The sequence below is a fragment of the Anoplolepis gracilipes genome, chromosome 17, assembly GCF_047496725.1.
Source record: "Anoplolepis gracilipes chromosome 17, ASM4749672v1, whole genome shotgun sequence".
NCBI classification, from domain to species: domain Eukaryota; kingdom Metazoa; phylum Arthropoda; class Insecta; order Hymenoptera; family Formicidae; genus Anoplolepis; species Anoplolepis gracilipes.
This window is the reverse complement of record NC_132986.1, coordinates 6,393,525-6,420,093: the sequence shown is the minus strand read 5'-3', so window position 1 is coordinate 6,420,093 and position 26,569 is coordinate 6,393,525. Positions and strand designations below refer to the sequence as shown.

The window sequence follows — 26,569 nt, the reverse complement described above, 5'->3', positions numbered from 1 at the left end:
TATTTTATTTTATTTATTTGTTGCATGCGATTCATCTAGAAAAATGTGAAAATTAAATATAACAATAAGATAATTATGTTAAAGTAATTTAATTTTGTGGCGAGTTGCATACAAAAAATAAAGAAGTATGTTTAGCGAAAGACTTTGTCTTTGAAATAAAATTGTATGAATTGAAACATACGCAAGACTTATAGAGTGGATTAACATGTAAATTACTCTAGCAGGCGTTGTATAGCATCGTAAAAATCTATTCTTCGATTGGTGGCAGAAATCAAAACGCAGGGATTCGTAATCGACACACGATATAATTTTTTGGAGACTCGGAGCAACGGCTCATAAAAGACTACGTTACTTATACAGTACAATAAAATATGAGCTGCGGGGTTTTTGGTTTTGAAACGAAACAATTAATACCTGAATTTTCCCCGTGACTGGTTACTGCATGTATCTAAAAAAAAAAACAAATTTATTCTTTAAATATATAAGTTCTTTTCGTTGAACTAGAGTGGATTTCACTTTTTTAAATTTTAATTTCACGTTTAGTAAAAATTGTGAAAAAATATTACGATACAAATGTCCAAGATTTCATAAATGAAAAGAAATTCATAGAATATATAAAATATATATTTTTTTAAATTATACAAACAATATGACAAATAATACTAATAATTTTATATTATTATTTATTAACAATTATTATTATTATATTATCATATTATTAATAATAATAATAATAATATTTATTATTATTATCAGACGAATTTTATTAAATGATATAATTAAAATATTGTTTTACTGACCTGAGCAACGGCCTCCCGTCGCTGAAAGGAACTTTTTTCCGCGTCCGGCAGTTTCTCCGATTTCTTGATCTCGCGAATAGGTTCCTGGCAACCATCGGAATCTCGTGACGACGGTATTCCGGGTGCTCGCCTCTTTTTCAATACGTTTACGTCATCGTCTGTAACGATCCCTGCGGATTCATTCTCGTGGAAAGTTCCCGAGTGGATCACAGTGAAACCGCCCAGGAACTGTACCGACTTTTTCGCGCCAGTTTTAGTGAGTGGCGCATGTGTTATCTCCTTGTCGATTACGTGCGAGTCGCTCTTTTCATACTCTTTCATCACCTTCGATTCCACTTTTGTCATTTTACAGACTGAATCATCGTCAGAATTTTTTGGGATCTTCGTGGCGAATGTTAAAAATTGAACTTTATTAGATGACGTTTCGAGTATATTGTTTGATTTAATGCTCCTGCCTTTTGTTTTCTTTCCTTCCGTTATTACTTCCGGCTGCGAATTCCTCGCGGCAACGGGTGGCGCTTGGCTCTTCGTGGACTTACGCTTAATTACTTTCTCTCTATCTTTAATTTTAGAATGTCTCTCAACGGTCGTCGCATCGCCCCGAATCTCGTAATATTTAACGAAGCTCCTAACTTTGCCCGGGGTTATCGTTACAACGTCACGGGATGATTGGTCGTTACTTATGTTAACTACAGGTGTTACGGCCCTGTTATTGTCATTATTATTACAAGGGATTATGGAAGTAGTTTTCCTAGCTATGGCACATTTATCGTCGCTACCCATTGTATCATCTAATAATGCTAATGTCGACCGGTTCGCGACTCTCCTTCGATCATCATCGACTTCACTGACCGCAATTACTTCATCAGTCTTTTCTTTGCCGTGACTGTGGGTCTGTTTCAAAGTTACCTCGTGCTTTTTTTCGTTTTCCACGCTGCGCGACGCAATCGCGATTGCCTCGAATTCCCTGCTGTCGAAAATCTTATTCATGGTTGCGGGCGCTCCGATGGGAATTCTGTTTTGAAATGTATTCATCTGCTGCTGCTCGCACCTGGCGCTTTTCTTCTTAAGTATCGTCTTGGGAATTCGAATGTCTCGCAATTTTTTAGATTCTTTTTTAACATCATCAGCACTTTTTTTGTCTTTAGACGTTTCCTCGATTCTCATTTTCACGGAGCTCTCGTCTGCTCCAATATTCGAAATATTTTTGTCGACCGTCTCTTGTATAGAATAGTCTTTCACAGTTTTGTTTTTAATATTACAGGATTCTTTAAACTTTGTTTCTTCAACATTTTTATTCTTTATGATTTTCTCACCACTCGCTGAAATATTATCTTGAAAATCCTGAAGTTTTTTCTCAATGTTTATTTCCGTGAGGTCTTTCTTTGCGATTTGCTTAACGTTCGCCATGTCATTATTTATGCCAGTAATCTTGGCGCGTACAGAAATATCGCAAACTTCGCTTTCCAATTTTTCAAGCGATTTGGATGCTGTCTCTTTTTCTTTAGAAATTTCATTATCTATCACGATTGAGCGGACAATATTTTTGTCATCATTTGTCTTCATCGCTGGCTTCCTATTTTCGGGACTAACTATTTTTAATTTTATGTTACTAAAGTTGCAGAGCAACTCGTTTAGAACGTCATTCTTTACGTCACAGACGGGTTTATTCTCTAATTGCATGGATTTTACGTCAGCATTTGAAACTTTGACAATTTTTTCGTTTTTAGAATCTTTTTGATTTTCCGTGTCTACTTTCATCGTTTTATTATAGAAATCACACGAGTGTTCACTGCTATTTGTGATATTTGATTCTCGAATTTTACTTTCTGATTCATTCGCTATATTTAATTCTTTATCCATGCTCATAGAAGACATTACAGTTTTAGTAGAAATAGCGCAATTTATAGAGGTATCTGTTGAATCATCAGACAACATAGTTTCCAAAAAAGAATTTCGTCTAATCTTCACGGGAACACTTTTCGCGAAAATCTCTTCCGATGGCGAAGTTTCTTCGCGATTATATTTGGAATCCACAAAATTGTTTTTCTCTTTATGCTCTTTTGTTGACATTTGGTGAGTTTCTTCAATTCGGAACGATTCATTTGTAAAGTCATTAGTGAGAATGCTCGATTTATCGTCATCGCGGTTGTATAATAAATTTGAGACTGACTCACTCACGAAAACCTCCTCGTTGTCGACAATGCACTTCTTTTTGATATCACCACCAGTTTTTTTCAAAGATATTTCTTCTTCTTGATGTGTATTTTTTTTAGTTATTTTCGCCACGTTTGCTTCTTCATTACTGCAAACTGCTTCTAAGCTTTTATCTGTAAAGCGACGAATACTTTCTGCAATTTTTGAAGAAGCATCTAACGTTTCACTTTGATCTATTTGTATTGCCGCGTATTCATCGTTCATAATAACTTCTTTCGTTATTGTTGTCGTACTTTTATTTGCGATTCTGGGATTTTCATTGTTGGCATACTCGTTCCACGATATGAAAGTAGAATCTTCTTTAGAAATCTTCTCGTCATTAATATCGTTATAATGAGTTTGTGGAATTGTCCTTAATTTAATGTCAACTTTGTTTGTGTCGGTTAGCGTAAAGGAATTGTCTTTTCTTGTCGCGGTATTTCGTTTCTCAGCACTCGAAGCGCATAATTTATCTCGCAAATTGTCGGCACAATCTTTTAGGTCTTCTGCAAATTCTTCTTGGATGTCAGTCAATTTTACAAAAAAAGCGACGTTTTCGTTAGCTTTTTTATCGTCAAAAATGGATCCGCAGCTTTGTGAATTACACGGCACATCAATTTTTACATTATCTTTATTTTTGAAAGAAGGCGAATCGATTACGAATCGTACTTTTGTGCCTACACGATAATCATTATCAGAACTGTCAAAACTAGATAATCTTGTAACTTTTGTCCGATCGCTTGTATTCTTGTTATTGTCAAGTTGGTAGTCGTCGAATTTCTCTGTGAACTCATTACCGAAAGAGCTTCTCCATCTACCCAGGCATTTTTCAAATGGAACATTCGTCGTCGTCACACGAAAACACGTATCATCTTCGTCACCCAATATTTGCTCTAGCGACGATTTTTCCTCCAAGGTCTTTGAAGACGCGTTTTTATCTCTGTTCCACGTGTTGGACATTACATCTTCAAAATCATGTAGCGTGAAAAAGAGTGGTGGATATTTGTCGAGTGTTCTTGGTTTAGGCGATGCGATGTCGGGAAAAGGTAAAAGTGATGGTTTCAAAGCGGTCGACTTTGTCGAAACTAGGTCGTCGTTTGCTTTCTCGATTCTCGGCGGGATTTCTCTCGCGGATATCGTATCGTCGTCGCGCGTTCGCGGGAAGCTCGTTTCGATCGTATCTACAGCGATGTCGGCGTTGCAGTTTTCGCGATGAAATTGCTCGTTGACACTTTCGGCTTTCGAACAGCTCGCTGTGATGTCGCATTGCGGGTGACGGTTTTCCACGGCAGATCGAGATTTGTTCCATTGACATTTCTCCGGCAGAGGTGGCTGCAGCGGACGTTTTTGTCGAGATCTCGCGTCGTCGTTTGTCGCTTCCGTTACATTGCTTTTCACCCTCGACGCGATCGGTGCAGATTTGTTTTTGCGTTTTGTTCGTCGCGGTGGCACGGGTGGATCAGTCGAATTTCCGTTATCTATCGTGGAAAAAAATTTGACATTTTAGAAATAAATTACTTTATTTTGATAAAAATAAAAGATTCTTAACGACTCTTTCAGGAAGATATAAATTAAAATATTAAAAATTGAGATTATTGTAACCTTTATATCAAGATTCTTACGATTATGCATAATGTAAACGATGATGTGAATATAAGTTTTACAGATGAATTATTAAATTAAAACACGAGCGCGAGAAAGTAACCACGACGTCAGGCCATTCGAGACATACTGAAGGTGATTCCTTAGCAATGACATGGTAGGTGTTCCCTCTTTCTACGCAGTCAATAACAATACTTATATATCTCAGCTTTAATTTTATCCTACATGTAATTGTATTAATAAAATATAGAAATGGATAAATATTGCCTGTGATATTATCAAGAACATTTTTTTATTATATAAAATATTATAAATATAGTTTGGTGAAAAAACGTATGCTACAGCTAATTTGAACTTTAATTCATTCAGGCGTTGATTTAAAGAATAAATAAACAATTTATTATACTTTATGATATTATTTTAGTACTTGAAAATATATGAAGTAAAATTGGCTTTTCTGTGAAGTACATGATATCATGATTTCGTTTAATATTTTTTATTCAAGGAATGAGTAGTAAGCTTTGCGAACGGAGGATACTTTAACAACTCGATGCAAGGCTTCATCCACTAAACGGATGATGGTAATTCGATTATCTGTGACGTCAATTGTTCGATACGGTAGCGTATAGTGTAATATGTAGAGGTAATACTCTTTTCTCAAATAAAATTTTTAAAATTAAAATAACATTCATCAGAAATAATGTAATAAAGCCGAGAAAATTACATGCAAATATAAGATATGTATCAATTATTATATTGTTTACCTAAATAAAAACTTGACGGCTTGTTCTACTAACATCAAAGTCTTCTATAGATAGCAACATGCTGGCAGATTTTAACGCGTTATTGTCAACGAGATCAGTCATATATAGGCTATTCGCATTATTATGATTGCCCATCGCGCTGGATGCAGCGCTACTATATGCGCTCGAAGTGTTCTGCACCGATGCTACGTCCATGGTTTTTTGAATAATCCATTTGTTCATCATACTGGACGTTTCCGTCTCTAACGACACGTCGAATTTGATGTCACTGCGAACAAAAAAAATCAGAAGGGTTTTGAATAGTAATTTTAATAAAATTTTAATAAATTTATTTTTGCAAAACAACTTTTATCGTCGTAAATTTTCAAATCTATTGTTTGCATTAAAAAATACTCACTGTAAATAATGATTCTCTAAAGGACGTTGGTCTTGATTATCTCTCGATTCTATATTTTTTCGAGTAGCGGGTTGCGAGAGAACCAACTCGACCGTTTCAGACGAGCTCTGCAGCATCTTCAGAGCGTCCTCATAGCGAAGGTTAAGCAGATTTTGTCCGTTTATTGCTACGATCTGGTCACCTATTACGAAAAATTCGATTAAAGGCATTTATTTTTTATTTTCTAATTTTAATCTATTTATTAATTAGTGTATATATGATTTAAAAAATTTTTTTATTTATCTATTTGTTATACGCTTTCGAATGAGATATCTCTGCTTTAAAGAATAAGCATTTTATTGTCTTACGAACCTTTATTAACATTCCCAGCCATATCAGCTGATCCGCCAACAGAGACCGCCTGAACATAAATGCCGCCGTTACCCTCTGTCACTTGCAAACCTATGCTGCCACCGTGGCCGCGTTCCAAATTGATCGTGTGCAAAACTCGTTCTTCGGCAAACGACAGCTCTTCTAAACGAGCCATTAAAGATGCCGACATGGATTCCTCTTCTGGAACTCGAAAAGTTTCGTCGTCGGTTCGTATATCGGTATCTGTCGAGTAAAAATGAATCGACTTAAATAAAATATTTTATTTCTTATATAATTTATATATATATATATATATATCAAATATTTTTATAAAAAAATATAAATATATTATATATAAAATATATTTAAATAATTATTATATTTACTTAGTACGTATGCTTCTGGCATGGGTGATTCGGTGGATCGCGCTATCGATTGAATGGACGATTCGGTGTCAGATTTTAGAGATAGCGATTCCGTGTCGTCGGTAAGCGCGATATCTTTTTGGGCTAAGCTGCTGTAGATCGCTCGTGTTCCCATTTTCACGCCCAATCGACGCGGTAAACTAGGTGTACGAAAACCACCCGACTGTTTTGGCGCGCCATAATTCGGTAAACTAGATGTCTTCATCTAGAATAACATAAAATATTATTAAATATCATTCAAATTTCACAAGTAATTTAAAATCGAAATTTTTTAAGCTTAAGTTTGGATATTTAAAAAAATAATGACAGAATGATGAATTATAATGATTTATATAACACCTGTTGAGACATTACCTTTTGCAATGTCTTTCTCACGTCTGACACATTCCAAACTTCATCCGGAACAGGAAATTCAGTTTTTCCCGATAAACGCACCTTATTAATAGCGGCATATAATTCTTCAGGGTTGTTAGGTTTATCCAGCTGATTGGTGTTGTTCGATATGGTTTTCGGAAGCGAATACGTGCATTCAGTTTCAGTCTCGCTATCTATACGGGGGGAATTGTAGAGTTTATCGTCCTTAGATTTTGTTTCTAATAAATTTGATTTAGGTTCCAACAAAATCTCGTTCGGCGTCGTTAAACCTCTTTCCGATTCTTCTTCTGTGTCTCGCGATTGACCTTCTGGTTCCAATCGCACGTTTACTTGTGCATAAAGAGCATCTTCCTCGGACGAATAAAAGCCGGGTTCTCGACCAACGTCTTTCGTTGCCACAACGTTAGTATCTTTTTGAGGATTTTCGTTCTCCTTATTTTGATACTCTTCCAATTGCATCGGATAATTCATTTTCTTTTGCATCTTGACTGCGTTCGCAATCGCTATTTTAGTTTTACCGTCACTAATCTTGACTTTTAATGGCGACGGTTTGGTTTCCGTTGTCAGAGGTACTCCAAAGTCTGAAAAACAAAGATTAATTTTATATTTTATATTCGAAAAAATAATACTTTATGAAAAAATTATAGAAGCTTTACTAAATATTATTTAAATTTTATTTTATTTTACAGAAATAATGAATTTAATAAAAATAAAATAACTTGAAGAATATCAGTAGCATTGATTAAAATATTAAAATTATATTTTTATGTTTAATTTTTTTGTTGATTTATTTATGATAATATGATTATCGCGCGCATCAAATTTGATTTTCTCAATATTATTTACTTTCCGAAAAGATTTTTATGGAAGAGAAAAATCAAAATTCTTTGGACGACAAAGTATTATTATACAAATAAAATTTAGTTACTTGAAACTATTACGTAACTTTTGCAAAGATTCAAATTCTAAGTATAGCAGCAAATTTAATCGTTAGAAAGGAGTGTGTGTATACGTGTATACAATACATATATACCTTTCGCGAGTCCCTGGAGCGACGTAAGTTCCGAACGAAGCCTTAGGAAGAACTGATGATGCAGAGAAGTGAGCTTGAAAGCGAAGTAACTTCTGGAAAATAGAAAGATAACACATACTTTATATAGATCATTACTGCATGTGTGATAGTTGGTGACAGTTAATGATGCAGATTCGATAAACATTTTCGCGTTCGCTAGCATTCCGTATCACTTAAAGCCGCTTATGGTCGATCGTTTAAATCGCCAACTTACTTTCGATGATCCATCCGTAACTTGAACTTGCATCGCTTCCCGTTTAACTTGCTGTACACTACCAGGCAACTCTTACTGTAACTCAACGTTTGTACATCTCGCCACTGAAAGTGAGCCAGTTCCGTTCTCTCCCTCGGTTCTCCTCCTCGTTCCAGCAGCTTCAAACCTTGAGCGTGTATCGCCAACCAAACGTTGCTTTCCGCTTTTTTCTTGCCGGTCTTATTCTTATTGTTATTGCCGTTAATGCCATTAGTAATAGTATTGTTCTTATTTTTATTGCACATTTCGTCGTGATACAATCTCGCGCCTTTTGTGTGCTCGTCCGTGTAGGGAATCATCGGCGCGTTCTCGCGAGAGCCTAATCGCGGGAGCCCGATGTTGCCGTAAGCAGGACAAGTTTCCTGTTCCGCAGATTTCTTTTGCCGATAAGCGTTTTCCGCGCCGTCGAGCGACGACACGATGTCGCGGCTGTCGGACACGGTTTTCTTTCCTTTCCTTTGCTGTGCCATTAGCTTCTCGAGCTCCTTCGAATCCACCGTGGCGATGTAATAGTGCGAGCCGTAATCCGGCAGGGACTGTGCGTGAGTTATGAACATCTCCTCGGCTTTGTTCGAGTCTAAGCCACGGCGGTCGCGGTGAGCGCGGTGTAGCTGCGCCCGAAGTGTATCGGCGTCGACGCAGGGCTGCGATTGATGCCGGTCCGCGCTCAATATCAAGGACTCTGGCACGTAATGCTCGAGGAGAAAATAATGTCCACAGCCGTGTTCCTGAAATGTAAAATAATTCTGGTAAAGTAGAGAAATTATTTAATCAAAATTATCGTCTCTCGTTCACCAATCAAACATTTTTAACGTTATTTTCTTAAATAAAATATCTGAGACGTTTTAAAATTTATTATTAATAATAGCTGATTTCTAATCTGTATATAACAGTTGAATTTATATTAGAAATTAGAAAATATGCCTTTTTTATTTAAATGTTAGTAATTTTAGATTTCGAAATTCTTTAATATTGAAAAATCATTAAATTATAAGATTTTTAGAATACGCACGTACAGATTTTTATGAAACATCTGATCTTACAGTTATAAAGTAGAAGTTAATTGCCTTAATTCATAGGAGGATATAAAATTTTCGCAATTAGTCGTAAATAGTATTATGATGCTGCTTCTAATTTCGCTTAATTCCTATTTAGAGCTAGTTCATGAACATGTTCATTTTACCGTTCCGTATCGTTGATGGTAATTTAATCTCAAGAATGATGTGTATCGTGTAACTTTTGTTAACTCACATTGACGTTGTAGTTTCCGAATTCGGCTTGAAGTGCAAGGCCTGTCAGATTGATTAATTCAGAGTAGGGGCAGACCAGCTGCTGCTCTAGTATACATCGCCTTATTTGTAGATATAATAAATGCTTCGATATCCAGCTCCTATGAAAATGATACTATTAATTATTTGTAATCAAGATGGAGTAATGTTATTGTTAAGGTTTATTTGAGAACGAACCTGATGCCGCGAAGGGATGGCAGGAAGAATCGAAGCCGCAGGTACAGCATGAAACTGGTCGGTAGACCCAGGAGGCTTTTGCTCTTGCCGCTGCTTAACCACCCCGGTGGTGCGACTTTATTTAATTTTGTGTCGGATGGTAACATTGCAAAATCCCCGGCTAGTAGCACGGCCAGACCCAGCGTGAAATTCTCGTCTAGGCTCTCCGCTTGGACAATAGCCTGAAAGGATTTGCGTATAACGTGTAAAGCAATATTAAATGCTCGTGTCTGGAAATGGAAAATGATTAATATACACGTGAGTTTAACTGATAATAGATTCATCTTGATTAATGCGGCAGATAAATGTTGTTACTATTACTGTTGTGTTATTTAATTTCTTGACATGAATATGATGTATTTGTTTACATTAATACGCGACATAATTTCTATTAAAATCAATACGTGAATAGATGTTATATTCCTATTTAAATTTTTTAAATTTTTATTAGTGTGCATATTTTATTTAATTTTATCATTTGCATATTTAATTTATGCAATAAAACACAAAATATGCGAAATGGAAAGCTGAGATAATGTTCATAAACTCTATGAATTCCTCGCGGAATTATGATGTGAGACAGGCAATTAAATGCAGAGAGCGCGGTTGCATTTAATTGCTCTAAAAGTTTATTGTAGCACAGCACGCGATACCTATTTTCATCGCAGAGATAATTTTCTATTGGCGCAAATTTGTAAGAGTAACCTTATTTGGAAGTTCACCGCGCGTTTTCTCTCTCGAGCGCTCCATAAATCGACCACCTTAAAAACTGCACGTCAAAATACTCCGGTCACGTTCGAAAGCTTCAATTAAGTGGTAGGTATATAGAAAGAAAAGAATGAATTTTTTTAAGACAGACACTTGTCTTTCTGAAGTATCGAATCTCTAAATGGCATTAAATTGCTTTATTCTCTTGTCTGTCTTCCACTTTAACATCTTTGCTAACAAAAGTTCTACAAGTTTAGTACAAGCTTCTTATACCTTTCTCTAAATTTTTAAAGATCGTTACTGCTCGTATTCTAATAACACAGGAGTGAATAAATTTTTATTTTCAATTATAACGGTTTTAGTTGTAGTATATAATTTTTTAATCAATGCTTTTATAATAATAATTTTTAATAATGTTGTTGACTATTATAATTCTTTCATTGTATTACAAGGAACACATCTATAATGTTGGACTTAAATATTGAAACGAATAGATTTTTATGAAACAAGAAGGAATTGCGATATATAATCATTGAGATCGCATAACTCGTGGTTTGTGGATGTGTCGTATATAATGATTAGGCTTGGCGGCTCGCCAGAACTCGCGAGTTCACGCCGGAATTTGTGGTCTCGTAAACAACCGGCCATGTCTTGGCTTTGGCGGCCCAAGCGTGGTTTTGAGAGGCCACTACCACGCGAGTATTATGATCGAATCAGTTCCGTTCGAAAACTAGCGGATGAAACATTTTTTAAAGGATATTTACCACGCAGAGGCAAAGTACATTTTTCCGTAGACGCAGTAAATAAAAGCATATAATTTCTTCGCGAAGGAATCTTGAGACTTCATATATTTCACTTACAGATGATACAATTTATTAGCGTCCTGAGAGGAATAGTTTCAGAGAAGAATTTTACGAAGTGGAAAAGTTTTACGTGTAGAACAAAATAATGCATTTAAAAAGAGAATTGTCGAAAATTGATAATTATTTGTGATACTTTAAGTTTACTAATTTAATGAAAATATTTATTACATTGGTGAATTGACCTATCTTGCAATATTTCTGTGTTATCTTGACATTTTTTTCACATGTTACGTACAAATTTGATAATGCCAATGTAATTATTATTAGTGAGATGATACATACACGCACATATTGACTTACAGATAAATAAATGTTTGTTAATGAATAATGATTACATTACAAATGAAAAATAATGATTGATGCATTTGATTTTATTCTTGATGATTATCTTTTTATCATTTATTATTGCTACTTTAGTGACATTTCAATTAAATCAGCTATTATCTTACGATATTATCAAGTTCAATATCAATACTATCATATGGCAAAATGCTTCTTTTGATAAAATTATTTAATTCATTAAGATGTGATTGGTCACTGAATTGAGCTTCTTATCAGTGACGGACACTCCGCAGCAAATCCACGATAGCTTACACTTTTGATTGAATTTTAATCAATTTTCTTAAAACCGTGATATTACGATACGGTCGAACTTTAAACTTTAGAGAACATTTCCTGCCTAGATAAACTTTTAATTAACAATCTTTATCAAAGCATCATAAATAATTTTGATGTATGAAAATATTTTTGTTAAATTTAAAATGCATTATTTCCGTCGGGATTTAAGGTCCATTTATACATATCCGTTCCGCATCCGTACCTATACCGTGCACTGACGTGCACGGATGCTAGATTCGATTCTATATGATTAAATGTATTTACACTATTCCGTATCCATACCGTCAGTGGCCATACCGATATCGTTGGCGACCAGATTTTCACAGAACGGACGGCACTGAACGAGTAATACGGATATGTACGGACAAATATAAATACGCGTCCGTGTTCAATTAAATGTTTTAATTTTTCTACATTCAAAAATTGATAAAATTTAGTTGAATCATTAACAAGTTCTTTATATAAAGTAAAAAATTTATCCTCCGTTTTACGTTCCGTCCATGCTTTATGTATATTTCGTTTTCCTTTTTTTAGAGGCTCTTCATCCAAAATTAATGTTATTACGACTATAAGTCATTTTCTGACAGATTTGCCATGATTACGTACGTCTCAAAACTGATGTGCTATTTCAAAAAATTCATGGATGCGATCCGGATATGTAAATGATCAAATTTGATTTTGTCGGTACAGTATGGATACGGTACGGATACGGAACGGATATGTATAAATGGCCCTTTAATTACCATCGAAACGAATTAAATATTTACGTAGAATTGGATTTATTTTGGAAGCTTACCTGGAATAAATCTCCAGCGGTGACCTTTTGAGGATCGCAGGTTACCTCCACGCGTTGTCCTGTCAGCATTATTACGACTATCCGGCCAGAACTGCCCGCCTACATCAAATGAATAATTAGTTTATCATTACAATTGTATTATTTCGTTCTTTTTCTTTTTTTGCTTTTTTTGGTGTAGTTTGATATACGCATTTGGTGCATATTGATATAGCTATTTATTTATTTTTCTTGTATGAAAGGAAATGTCAGAGAGTCATTGGCATAAGATTATTAATTTTAGAAGTTACATTGATTGATATATTTTTTCTGATTATCTTTCTTAACAGTAATATTTGTACATTCTAAATGTATTATAAATTGTAAGTTTTATTTTAAAATAATATATAATAATTTCTAATAGTATATATATTTCGAAATGTTTGATCAACATATCATGTAAAGTCATGTGTGTATATATATATATATATACATATACATACACGGAAAGAATTAAACACGATTCCAGGATCCGGTATGGTCTAGTGGCTAGGATACCTGGCTTTCACCCAGGAGGCTCGGGTTCGATTCCCGGTACCGGAATCTTTTTAGTCCCAGCTTTGTCGACACATAACTATAAGTGTACGTTTAAGATCACCGGTTGTTGTAATCCGGTATGGTCTAGTGGCTAGGATACCTGGCTTTCACCCAGGAGGCTCGGGTTCGATTCCCGGTACCGGAATTTTTTTTGTTTTAAATTCAGTAAATCTAAGAAAATTTTTTATTGTTTGATTCAAATTATATTGCAAGAATATTATAATAAAATGGAAAAAACAATAAATTAAAATAATTTCTTTCAAAAAAAGTTTTGTTACTACTTTTATATAACAAAAACTTAATGTAATAATAAATTTAAATAGGAATAATTTGATAAATTTTTTAAGTATTCTATATTTTACAAACACAAACATTTGAACATATATTTTTGACAAAAATGATACTTCCTTTTTGAGATTTTATTTCATGCAATATTAATATAGATCATTTTGTGGTTAATGTTTTTTTTAAATTAATGTGTATACATTTTTTTATATATATAAATAATTTATATATTATTTTAAATTAAAGTTAAGTCTCGACAATCACTTGATATTAGAAATTTAACATCCTTACATTCAATCCGGTATGGTCTAGTGGCTAGGATACCTGGCTTTCACCCAGGAGGCTCGGGTTCGATTCCCGGTACCGGAATTTTTTTTTTTTTTTTCGTCAAATATTTTTATATGCATACACACACAATATACGTTTTGTAAACTAATAAATAATAACATCTAATATCTACGTTAATTAATTTTTTGTATCAATATTTATGAATATTAAATTAATGTTTTGGATGCATTCAAAAATTTAATATATGAAATATATAAAATATATATAAAATAAAATATTGATTTGTCATATGTAATTCTAAATTTTTTATGTGTATTTTTATCGAAACTTAATTTTTTATATATGATCTTTGTTTCTGAACAATTTAAATATTAAATAATAATATGTGTTACTTGTTAAAACTAAATAATAGTACATTTTACATGTGCTATTATTTATCTATAATAATTAACTGTCTGAAATATTAAATATCTAATTATCTTCAATAATTTACTGTCTGAAATATCAATTAATAATGTATATTAATTATTAAAGATATGAAAGATGTTAAAGATAATTTTAGAGAATTATAATATATTTAATATTTTTTAAGGAGAAATATTCTATTCTTAACTTTTATGTCATCATTGTTTGTATCACAACTGTCATTGTCATCCGGTATGGTCTAGTGGCTAGGATACCTGGCTCTCACCCAGGAGGCTCGGGTTCGATTCCCGGTACCGGAATATTTTTTGTAAATTTATATTTTTTGTTAAATTTGAACATGTTTTTAAATTTTTTCCTTCTTAGACATTAATATTAATGTATATTTATACACATTTGTTTAATTTTTAATTAAATAAATGAATAAATTTGGATAAAGGGGATGATATGTGTCATAAAGACATGTAACATCCGGTATGGTCTAGTGGCTAGGATACCTGGCTCTCACCCAGGAGGCTCGGGTTCGATTCCCGGTACCGGAAATTATTTTTGTTTCCAACTTTTACAAAATGTTATATATTTATCAAAAAGTTACTCGATTAATTATTGAAATTGTGTTATCTTTATGAATATTTGTAAGTGAAAATAATAGTATGATTATACGAATATTGAATAGAACGCAGAAAGTTTGAACATTTTTACTAAAAATATTTTATCTAATTATTTATGTAATTTTGATAATTTTATGACAAATTAAAAATTAAAAAATGTGAGATTAAAAAAAAATCAACATAAAAGTGTGTGTGTGTGTGTATGTGTATTGGAGCAAGTGGCAGTTAGTTTTAAATCGTTACGTTCTTGAATATTTAGTTTTATTTTCTTACCTTGACTTGACCTACGCACAATGTCTTCGGAGGTTGATTGGCACGTACGACAAATTCTGGACCCACACATTGCGCTTTATTAAAACATCTCATGGGTCCACCAACCGTTCTATATAGGCGTGATGGTGCCCTTTGTACTGCTTTTCCACGCCGAGCTCTTGGCCCGTTTTTCATCATAATTCTAAAACAATAATTTCGCAATTTTTTCACATTATTAACAAGTTAACTTTTTTATTATAATAACATAAATTAGAAGAAACAATAAAATGTAAAGCAAATGTTGATCGCGGTTGTTGATAAGGCGTTGAAAAGACTAAACTCTCGGTTCTTTTTTTTCTTTTCTTTTTTATATAATTACGCGATTAATACATATATGGACCGAGTCAAGTAGAATTTTTCATTCAACATGAGATGTCTGGGATACACTTAATTATACAGCGGAAGTACTTATAGCAAAATTTCACAGAGACATGGAACGCAATCTGCTATATGCAGTGATGTTAACTCTCGCGCCAAGTTTAATTAAAGTTTAACTAGGGTAGACTCCTGCTTTTTTTTTTAGAGCAGTCATCGCTAAGTACCTTTTTGTTTGTCTCTTTTTCTTTACCTATTCTTCTCTTTTTTCATCTTTTACCGTTCATATTAATTTGGCATGAGAAGAATGACGAGATGTCATGGATTCTTCCGAGGCTCAATTTTCATGATTTGAGGATGTAATGTCTAAGGAAGAAAGTAATAAAGATCCATGGATGACATAAAAAGAGTGTAAAATAATACATTTTCACTCATCTGCATCATTAAAAAATAAATGAGCAGGTTGGATTGAAATTTTATGAGGCAATATGAATTATTGATTAATATTATTAATGGAAATTTAAAAAATTAAATATACTTTAAAAACAGTTAAATATTGGGTAAAAAATACGTTAATTACATATTATTAAATCGATTTTTAAAAGTTGAATAATACCTGTAAAAAGAGCTTTTGTTTAAATTTCGCTTTGAACAATATTTTGAATGCTGATAGTGGTTAGTAACGTTTATATTTTACTGATATTTCTGGGATTATGAATTCCAACATTGAAAATTATTGCAATGATTATTCTACGCTAGTTTTATGCGTTTGAATCATAAAGGCAATTTTACTTTAACCATTGATTACGATTTAATTTTTAGGTATAATAATTGATATTAATTTTTACCGACTAACTCTGCATTTTTTTCTTCTATTTCTACTCGACTAAATGTCATCGTAAAATCTACTGCTTGGTAATTTTCGCGAAGGTCAAAGGTTCGCCGTCGCGCGCCACGTTTCGACCTTTCCACGACTATCGTGGAGGCGGAATGGTCGACTAACATGCATTAGCTTGCAACTGGCTGCATCATCCAGTTGACTTCACGCGCCAAACATATTCTGTATGCTTCGAAATCATCGATGGTTGCGTTAGAGAAGAGATCGATGTTTCTCTGCGAGAACGAACCGGGTTCACTCGAAAGCGTTTATTAACACGAACATATGACTGGGAGGCAAAACTTAATAATGCGGGTCGTAAACGAACATGTCGCAACTGTTTAACGTTCCCCTTGTGCTCTAATTTAATGTCTACTCTCGTCGCAAGATTGATGAAATTCCGGCAGGGAAAGTATGAATTTTGGGAGGGATAAGTATAAATTTCCAGATTCTTCATCTCGTAACTTGACGTTATACAACGTTGCGAATCCGCTCGTTCTCGCACGATCTGCCATACACGAGCGTTACTTAAAGGAAGCTTTGAAATCTTGTGAGAGACTAACTTTTTTCTCTCTACTTTTTTATTTGGAGAAATACTGTTACTAAATATATAAAAGGAAATTTAATTAAGAGAATGAAAGTAGTGCTAAAAACGCTTTTTTCTTTTCTCCTCGCTTTGAACGAAATTGATTATTGATTAAATTCTTATTTAGATAGAAAATAAACGACTTGTAGCGACTCGAGAAATACATAATACAAATTGCTTCAGAAATGCACATTTTCTTTTTATAATGAACAACGGCGCAATTCGTTATTTAAGTCTTTGAAGAATAATTTATTTTCTTCTTTCTTTTATCGTGATTTAGTGATTTAATAGACTAGACTACAGTGGATTTACGCGTAGATAATTTATTACGTAAATACAAACAAATCGAAAAAATTACCTAGGAGGTTTTGCCGGCGGTTCCGTCTGGCTGTTACACTCCGAGTCGGAGAGAGCAGCTCTTCTCAGGGTGGTAATTATTCGAGGTGGTTTCGGAGGTCCTTGGATTCTCCTGAGCCTCGTGGAAGACACTGGATTTTGTTGCCGAAGCATTTGTTCTTCCGTCGTCGCAACGTTTGGTTGCGACAATCGCTTAAAATCATCGTTAACTTGTATTCTGTTAGGCAGTTGCGGGTTCGAATGTTGCCTTTGCAGGTTTATTTTTTTCATAGATGTGCATTCGTAAATATCCTCGCGAAGACGTTCGTTCGGTTGCGAGATTATATCGGGCTGAGAGCGACCGACGTTTGATGGATGCCTGTTCATTTTTAATATTTCAGAATAAAAAAAGGATATTGCGTAAAATAAAATCAATTAAATATTAGTAATTTATTTGATCTTTTCACTTTCAGCAAAATTATATTAAGGTTTCCTTTCCTTTTTCTTCTCTCTTCTCTTTCTTCTTCTCTCTTCTCTTCTTTAGTAAAAAGGCATGTTATATCGACAGTCGTAAATCTCGAAGTGATTGTTGCCTCTTTTCCGCGATGCTGATTGGTTGTTGGTTATCAAGTTTGTGTACCGCTTCATTCGTTGTTGTCTGCAGCTGTCAAACGTCAAACTATCAATTTTGACAGCTCGCAAAGCTTGTAAAGCTATGTAAAGCTTGCATTGCTGCAAGAGGGCAGCATTTTAAACAATATATCTGCATCAAATAGATGATAACATAAATAAAATGTAAATAAATAAGTAAACAAACGAAAACTTATTTTGTTTATTTTCTTCTTTCTCTTTTTTAACAAAAAAGATAAACTTATTTCTTTTGATGAAAATCAAATATGTTTATTTTTTATATGTTAATTTTTCTTCTCTTCAAAAGATGATATAAATTTCTTGTCAAAAAACTTGGCCTTTGTCTTTAAACTTCTTATAATTGTTAGCAACATCAAGTTTCGATCTCTTTGTCTTCTCTTCTTCTCTGATTTTGTTTACATGTGAACTAGAAATTGGACTAGGAAATTTATCATACTTGGCATGTCCCCCAAAACCATCAAAAGTAAGTACGACCACTGATAGATTTCTGAAATATATATATATGAAAAGAATTATGAGTATACAAATGCAATCATGTATAAAAATAGACATAATTATGTTAAATACAATTAAAAAACAAAGAAGAGTTATCTTTTCACTTTCACAGATAATCAATTGTTTCGCCATTGGAGAACAATTGATTATCTGTGAAAGTGAAAAGATAACTCTTCAAAGTCAGCTTCTTGATATGCAGGCAAATGCCTGTAAATCAAGAAGCTGACTGTGCCTTTAATAAAATATCTGCAGAGAAGCAAGACACTTTAAAAGTACATAAGGATTCTAATTTCGAAATTAAATCTAATGAGATTACGAATGAGAGTCTAGTGATGCTCGATGTTACTCTAAATCTCGAAAAGATTGATAGTTACATATTTATTATTAGAGAATCAGTAAGTAACTTGTTTAATTATATTAATGCATTTCATCAATTATACTATAATTATACTATAATTATTATGATTTTTGGAATTAATACTTGTTACAGGTTAATGTTAAAATTGCTTCACGACACATACGATCACAAAGTTTTTTTTCGATGAAGAGTCAAGGTATTAAAAGGTGCAACTCTAATAGCAATTTAAAAGTACCTTCTATACTTGCCAAAAAAACGAAGGTTAATGCATCGATTCAAGTAAATTGTTTTTTATTTGTATTTAACATAGTTATCATGTCTATTTTTATACATGATTGCATTTGTATACTCATAATTCTTTTCATATATATTTCAGAAATCTATCAGTGGTCGTACTTACTTTTGATGGTTTTGGGGGGACATGCCAAGTATGATAAATTTCCTAGTCCAATTTCTAGTTCACATGTAAAGAAAATCAGAGAAGAAGGGAAGACAAAGATCGAAACTTGATGTTGCTAACAATTATAAGAAGTTTAAAGACAAAGACCAAGTTTTTTGACAAGAAATTTATATCATCTTTCGAAGAGAAGAAAAATTAACATATAAAAAATAAACATATTTGATTTTCAACAAAAGAATATAGAAATAAGTTTATCTTTTTTGTTAAAAAAGAGAAAGAAGAAAATAAACAAAATAAGTTTTCGTTTGTTTATTTATTTATTTACATTTTATTTATGTTATCATCTATTTAATGCAGATATATTGTTTAAAATGCTGCTCTCTTGCAGCAATGCAAGCTTTGCGAGCTGTCAAAATTGATAGTTTGACATTTGACAGCTGCAGACAACACGAATGAAGCAGTACACAAACTTGACAACCAACAACCAATCAGCATCGCGGAAAAGAGGCAATAATCACTTCGAGATTTACGACTATCGATATAACATGCCTTTTTTACTAAAAAGAAAATAGAGATGAGAGAGAGAAGAAAAAGGAAAGGAAAAGGATATTAAGTAACGCATCTTCGTTCAAATATTTTTCAAAATATTTTTAGTATAAAAAGCTATTGCAGGATTTATTGCAGACCGATTCAATTATTACGACAAGACAAAAAGAAATTAAATGTTTTTATTTTAAAACTATATTTAACATTGTGCACAAAAGTTATAATGGATATAAAAAAAGAGCTACAGATTATATAAATTATATAATAAATCAAATTTTATATATATCAATTGATAGTATATATATGATCGATATGGTTGTTTAGAAATAGATAAAGGGTGATGTATCGCGTACCTGTTTATCGATGATGATCCATCCTGAATGTCGTCGCCCCGACGGATCGCTTTTGCCATTAGTCCGTTGACCCGCACATCCTGGGAGCTCAGGAAAGGCTTAACCGGCAGAGCATATATCGGATCGTTGTAAATATTTTTGTCAGGATTACTGTCGACTGTCACGTTGGTTGTCGTCGGTAGATTGCCGTTGCTTCTAGTGTGCTGAGGCAGCGTGTAAACCGGCTGGGAATACGTTCTCGAGTGATGATGAATCCGACGTTGATGATGAGTCGTCGTTGCCGGTCCTATCGATCGACTACCGCTTTGGATGTCTACTTGTGATTGAAACTGCGTTCTGCAAGCATTCATAGTGGTAACTTCTCCATGCTGCTGCTGGGAGCCGCATAAGCTTGATAGATTAGGATGCGACAGGGAATTGCGCGATTGCGTCCTGAAATGCGTTCCCTTCGTATAATAGTGATGGTGATGATTGTGACGATGATCCTGCGAGTACTGGGCATAATTTTGCTGCTGTTGAAGCGAGTGAAATTGATTGACCGGAAATTTTGCGTGATCTTGCTGTTGTTGTTGCTGCTGCCGTTGATGAACAGTCAGCTGATCCGATAGTTGTTGTCCGACATGAAGCTGATGTTGAAAAGATGGCAGTTGGACATAGTCCTGTTGCCGTTGCGGATGATGGCTATAGAGTTTCTCATGAGTCGATGGATCGATGATGTTTCGGGGAGGACATAGAACGTTCAGTTGATAGTAGGCTGCTCGCTTTCGCGCAGTGTATTGCGGCGATCTCACAACTTCTCGATACATCTCCATCACTATGTGCGTAAAAGGTCTTGCTTGTAGACGTGTCCGACAATATTCAGATATTACCTATAAAACAGAGAACATGATACGTTGTTGAATTATGTATTGATAGTGTGGGTAGCTTTTATCAATATTTGATACGAACACAAAGGATATATGTACATACAAAGATTAACATCGTGAACTAACTGATATTTATAACATTATGTCATTAGAGGGAACAAAAATATAATATTTTTACATCAATAATTAAACAAGAAAAATCAATAATATTTTGTGATTTAAAAATAAAATTATATTTCAGATATAGATATATAAAATATATTTGAGATGTATGTTTATATATTTGTTTGACATAGATGATATATATGTCAGTAAAATGTCTATTCAAATTTGTAATAATCATCGTGGATATAATATGACTGCGTCAATGCGTTTATCGTACTACCCAGCGAGCCGATTATCTAGTTTTGAAACTTTCGCATCGTGCAGTAGACGAATTATTAGTTTAAAGGAACAATGGCTTTAGTCGGAATTCTATAGATCCGGCGAGTTGAAATCCACAAGGAGGAAGTGCCACTATTTATTAACGCTTTATTCTATTTCCAGCGATTATAAATTCAACTTTTATATGAACTTAAGGATTTTATATATAAGAAAGAATAATCAAAAATTTTCTTTCGCGGAAATTTTATCCCAACTGTTGACAAAAATATGAAGAATATATTTGAAGACTCAATTAAAATGTCACTTTCTTATTTATCGTGATATCGCTCATTACTTAAGTAGTCGCAATTAATCGTAATTAACTTTAGTAATCGACACATATAGTTTCGTAATTTGCTGCAATTTCTTTAAAATATTGAACAATTCCACAAGTTTTTTCCTTTTACGTCGCTTTCATAATATAATAGAAAAAAATTAGTACTCTCTTTTAAACTAATAAAAAAATTAATTTTGCAAATTGTTTAATTAATAAGAAATCAATTTCAGTCATCGTAGTATTGAATAATGTATGACGAATTTCAAGTAAAACATAGAATTCAAGCGAGTATTGAAACAACGTTAATCAGTTAGAGAATTTAATACAGAAATACTTTGAAGCTCTGACAAGTACAATAAGATCGAAATGCAGCGTTTTACTCTTCTGTAACGGAAATTTCTCGGCGCGTCAATGTAATGAACAGATACGACGCGACATTGATTCGTTCCATTACACTGCGATTCAAAAGTAAGCGAGATCTAAGGCAAGAATAATATAGTCGTGTAAATTATTATTCTTAACAAATAACGGCACATGATGCTTCGGTAGCAATCAGTTTATGCCTGCATCCATTGACTGCGAAGTCAATGTGCGTCTCTCGTCTTAATTCAGCGGTGGGTTAAACCATCGGGGCTTTATCCTTGCAGATATAGATGCGGCCAAGGCAAAGTAGGTACTCCGAGCAGGCGAGGGAGGGGGGGATAATTTATTGGCCGCCGAGGAATCCTCGATAGAAATTGCGGTTCCGTATTACGCCGCATGCCGCGTGCCCTCCGCCCTTTCTCTCGCCCTTGCGAGATTTCATCAATTTCGGGAGTTATCGGGGTTACGGATGCAAAATTATCGCTGCCCGAGACGAACGACTTATAACCGCCACCGCGTTTTTGAGATTGTCCGCCATCGTTAATCATCGGGCTCGGCGAAATTATCATAGTTATATAGATGTGCATACCGTTCGTATGCAATTTCACGTCCGGAACTGCCGCCCGTCGTGCCCAGTCGAGCCGCGCTAAATCCCCTGAAAATCCCCGGAATTGTGCGCAAACCGGTCCGCGAATTTATTCCTCGTAATGTCGTGCCACCGTCGCGCCTAATGACGTCCTGCAACTGCATAAAGTAATCTTTTGAGAGCGAGATTTTCTCCTCTCCCCTTTCGGACTCACACGACCTAGCTCGCGCAGATTTATCGCTCCGTCGCGCTTACATTGTAAGGCGTTTTAATCTTTATTCTGCCTCTTGTAATCAATGTGTTATTATTTATTCAAGCTATTACAAAATTTGAGTACGTTTATATATATATAGAGATTTTTTGATATTCAAGTCGAAAGTCAAACATTATCACGATTTTTTCTGCGTATGTTTTACACATCATCCCGTTCATAAATCATAAATGTATAATAAGTCATTCGAAATGAGAAAGAGAAAATTCGTTTTCTGTTTCATTATAAATTTTCACGCTATTCTATGGCTAAGATTAGCTGGAAAAATTTCGGAAGCGTCGCATCGCTCGCGTGCTTCGCATTCGTGTGGAAACGTGCGACATGCTGTATCCTCATGATGCAAAGGGTGTTGCAACGTGCGACCGCATTCTCTATTACGCAATCTGTTTGTCCTAATATTTACACGCGAGAGAAGTCTGTATTACGCGTATTTCCTATATATTCAACCTGTTTGCTATTTCGATCAAAATCATTTAATCGCACGTGGAGGCGTTGCGAATCGTCCACGATTAAATTTCATCTTGCCACTTGCATCCCTGCAAATGCTACGATATCCGATCAACAGATAGAAATCGCTTGTGTATGTTACATATTAAACTCTTCGATGTGCGTAACGAAATTGTGATATCGTAAATTGTCACGTTGATATCTCACATGGAAAATATGTACATAACGATTTAATTTTAGTACGCAAATAAGGTAGAGAGAAAGAGAGAGAGAGAGAGAGAGAGAGAGAGAGAGAGAGAGAAGCGAGAGTTTTAATTAATATTAATCTCTGTTATTTATTACTCAAATAGATTATGCGGACAATCAGAAATTAATTAAATGCAATTTAATATTGATCGCATTTAAATATTTTATTCGACTTTTTATTTATTTAAATTATAATAAGCAATTATATATAAAATATACACATTTTAAAAATATACTATTGAAATTAACAATAAGTTAATATCGCAAGAACAAATATATTTTTTATTGTACAAATGTCACGTATGGAAATATACGATTGAGCTTCAATCTTACAAAATCAAATGTCGCATTTTTGCAACAATGTAAAATATTTTAATCATTTGTGTTACTTTTATTAGTTTTTATGTAGGATCCTTCAAACGTGCTATACCGCAACTCATCGAGCAATTATTTGTGGTTAGTGGTTATCGGAAACGGTTCAAATATTGACTCAATTGATTTTCAATTCGTATTTGTATTCAGATTATATAATCTGTGTGCATATATATATATATATATATATAATATTTAAAGAAAAATATAATAATATATAGAATGTCTCATGTATAGGTATTCCATGTCACATTTCCTGACAGCAACATATATTCTCTCTCTTTAATGAATTAAAAGTTACTTCTTCTTAGAAACGAAAGGAAGAAATGCGATTTCATTAAATGCAATTTACATAACTTTTTAATTGTCAATATTAAATATCTTGATAAATGAGATTTAAATAGATTAATGTTTCACTAAGGCAGAGTTTCTCAGCTCATTTTAGTATTAAACTTCTAGCAATAAGTGGACCACTTTTATATATTGAATTCATTTTGACTTTTTATTTTAATATTCTCGAAAAAATACAATTCAGCTGCAGAGATTTTATTGCGGAACGCTTCGTATAGTTAATTAAATTTCATGATGTGTATTTTAGTTAAATATTAAATACGGTCTCTTTAATTTATATTCGGTCTTCAAATTTTACTTAAAAGCACGTGCATTCGCATTGTACGTTTCTGTATCTCTTGTCATGCAAATCATCGACACCTGCCTCGAGTGCCGTCTCGTCGCACAAATGTCGCGCAGCGTGCTCGCCCTCTCCGTGATGGGTAATTCAATTAAAGCAAGCTTCCATACAGACCGATGGTGGATACTCAGGGGTCGTATGGTGTCGTGGCTATGATTAAGTCTACGTGGTTTATCGATTAATCTCCTATGGATATTATTGAAGTTAAACATAATCTCCGCGCGCGCACGCGTACATTCGCGCGATATTTTGTACGACACACTCCCGATTTCGATACATATTATTGATACATGAAATCTATGAACCGATATCTTCCCACTTACGTATCTCCGTACGAATGGTCCGAATCTCGTCCGAACAAAATCACCGCGTACAAACAGCGCGTTAAAAAATTTGGCATGTCTTTTTTCGCGAATTAATAGGTATAATGAAACAAATGTCCGTTTTTCAGTTCACACTCCCGACACTCGTTTGCGCGTGACGTTTATTTCCCCTCTCTCGCAATCCGAAAATTCGCGATTGTTAGACACATCTCTTGATTCTCGCGAGTATCTATCGGTACGTTCGTCAATCAAATAAATAGCCGCCATAAAAGTAACGGCGTATAGAACATGGCGGCGAAACGACGAAGTTTCAGGATCGAACAATTTCGAAGATCGCGAAACGTTTTCCCAGTTGTGACAAACGCATGTGGAACAATCTATCTCGAATATGGCCTGTCCCTAAACTTTGATTCTAATAATTTTTACGCATAAAACTTTTTGTAGAACAATGTAGAATTCTGGAGAGCTTAAAATCTTGTAATAAATGTTAAAATAATCATTGACGGACAAAGTGAGATGCAGCGTGAACTTGGTGTCTCATCGTCAGTTTGTCCCGAGCTATTTTTTTTTTTTTTTTTTTGTTTAATAGCCAAAATTGTTTAATCTATCAAAAACTCTACAACTATTAAAAATAAAGCCTCTCAATAATTAATGAGTTTCCACGAAGTGAAGTAGTTTCATACACACTAAAATTCTGCCTTTTCTTATTAAATTAGATATCTGAAATTAAATATCTGAAAAGTACTGATTGTAATGTATATTAAAGAAATCATCTTTATGAGCGCGTAGACATAATGAATCATATTAAGGTATTTTATCATACTTATATGTACACTGTGGCTTCGATCTTGACAATCCGCGGCTAACAATACCTAATCTCAAGTATAGTAGCATGCAAGAAAATTAATTTTCACATCACGGTTACGAATGGTGAGTAATTCAACGTCACGAACGTGCTCGAGCAGCTGCATCGGACTAGAATCGAACGCAATATACTCGGGAACTGCATAGCGCGCATCTATAGAGATCGAGCGAGAATAATAAAGCAATTAGTCGTTAATAGTATGTAGCTCTGAAATTTCAAATTACCTCACGCAATATGTCAGAGTAATGACTCTTAGCTTATAACTGCGAAACATTACGGTAAATGCAACTATTTTCGATGCTGCACATGTCTGCGTATCTTTGTGATTACATAAACTAGGAAATAGTAAGAACCACTGCTATTTTATATAAAACTTTAATAATTTTAATCATGATTGTATGTATGCAATAATTTAGATTTATAATTTTCAGAAAACATGACAGATGTATTATGTTTAGAAATATTAAAAATCTCTTTAAGTTTATTTAAAAATGAAGTTATATATGCATATGCGTGTGTATTTATATGCGTATATGTATGTATGTATGTATGCATACAATTGAATAATTAATTTTATGAATTCTCTTCTTCTCAAAATAATTTCATTCAAACACTAGCTACGATATTTTGTACATATCGGTTCATAGATTTCATGTATCAATAATATGTATCGAAATCGGGAGTATCGTACAAAATATCGCGCGA

General features: G+C 33.9%; 1 protein-coding gene and 5 non-coding genes across 13 annotated transcripts in view; 5 read left to right on the top strand and 1 right to left on the bottom strand.

The window, feature by feature from the left end:
• Nucleotides 1–4,340: 4,340 nt before the first annotated feature.
• Nucleotides 4,341–26,569, bottom strand: part of LOC140675177 (uncharacterized) — an 80,029-nt gene continuing 57,800 nt past the window's right edge. For 7 of the 8 annotated variants that reach the window (XM_072909342.1, XM_072909339.1, XM_072909338.1 and 4 more), the window contains 14 exons: nucleotides 20,135–21,003; nucleotides 17,354–17,710; nucleotides 15,179–15,359; nucleotides 12,726–12,824; nucleotides 9,702–9,922; nucleotides 9,487–9,625; nucleotides 8,197–8,963; nucleotides 7,944–8,035; nucleotides 6,890–7,491; nucleotides 6,497–6,740; nucleotides 6,111–6,353; nucleotides 5,760–5,940; nucleotides 5,363–5,630; nucleotides 4,341–4,474 (listed from right to left, as the gene is read on the bottom strand). In XM_072909342.1, the coding sequence (XP_072765443.1) occupies nucleotides 5,363–5,630; nucleotides 5,760–5,940; nucleotides 6,111–6,353; nucleotides 6,497–6,740; nucleotides 6,890–7,491; nucleotides 7,944–8,035; nucleotides 8,197–8,963; nucleotides 9,487–9,625; nucleotides 9,702–9,922; nucleotides 12,726–12,824; nucleotides 15,179–15,359; nucleotides 17,354–17,710; nucleotides 20,135–21,003 (4,263 nt within the window). In that variant the 3' untranslated portion in view covers nucleotides 4,341–4,474. The remainder of the gene's footprint in view (nucleotides 4,475–5,362; nucleotides 5,631–5,759; nucleotides 5,941–6,110; nucleotides 6,354–6,496; nucleotides 6,741–6,889; nucleotides 7,492–7,943; nucleotides 8,036–8,196; nucleotides 8,964–9,486; nucleotides 9,626–9,701; nucleotides 9,923–12,725; nucleotides 12,825–15,178; nucleotides 15,360–17,353; nucleotides 17,711–20,134; nucleotides 21,004–26,569) is intronic. The other variant, XM_072909344.1, reaches the window with a different exon arrangement.
• Trnae-uuc (transfer RNA glutamic acid (anticodon UUC)) lies at nucleotides 13,233–13,304 on the top strand. Its single transcript has one exon. It is a non-coding gene; the product is annotated as a tRNA-Glu (tRNA).
• Nucleotides 13,372–13,443, top strand: Trnae-uuc (transfer RNA glutamic acid (anticodon UUC)). The gene has a single exon. It is a non-coding gene; the product is annotated as a tRNA-Glu (tRNA).
• Nucleotides 13,881–13,952, top strand: Trnae-uuc (transfer RNA glutamic acid (anticodon UUC)). Its single transcript has one exon. It is a non-coding gene; the product is annotated as a tRNA-Glu (tRNA).
• On the top strand, nucleotides 14,525–14,596 carry Trnae-cuc (transfer RNA glutamic acid (anticodon CUC)). The gene has a single exon. It is a non-coding gene; the product is annotated as a tRNA-Glu (tRNA).
• Trnae-cuc (transfer RNA glutamic acid (anticodon CUC)) lies at nucleotides 14,765–14,836 on the top strand. Its single transcript has one exon. It is a non-coding gene; the product is annotated as a tRNA-Glu (tRNA).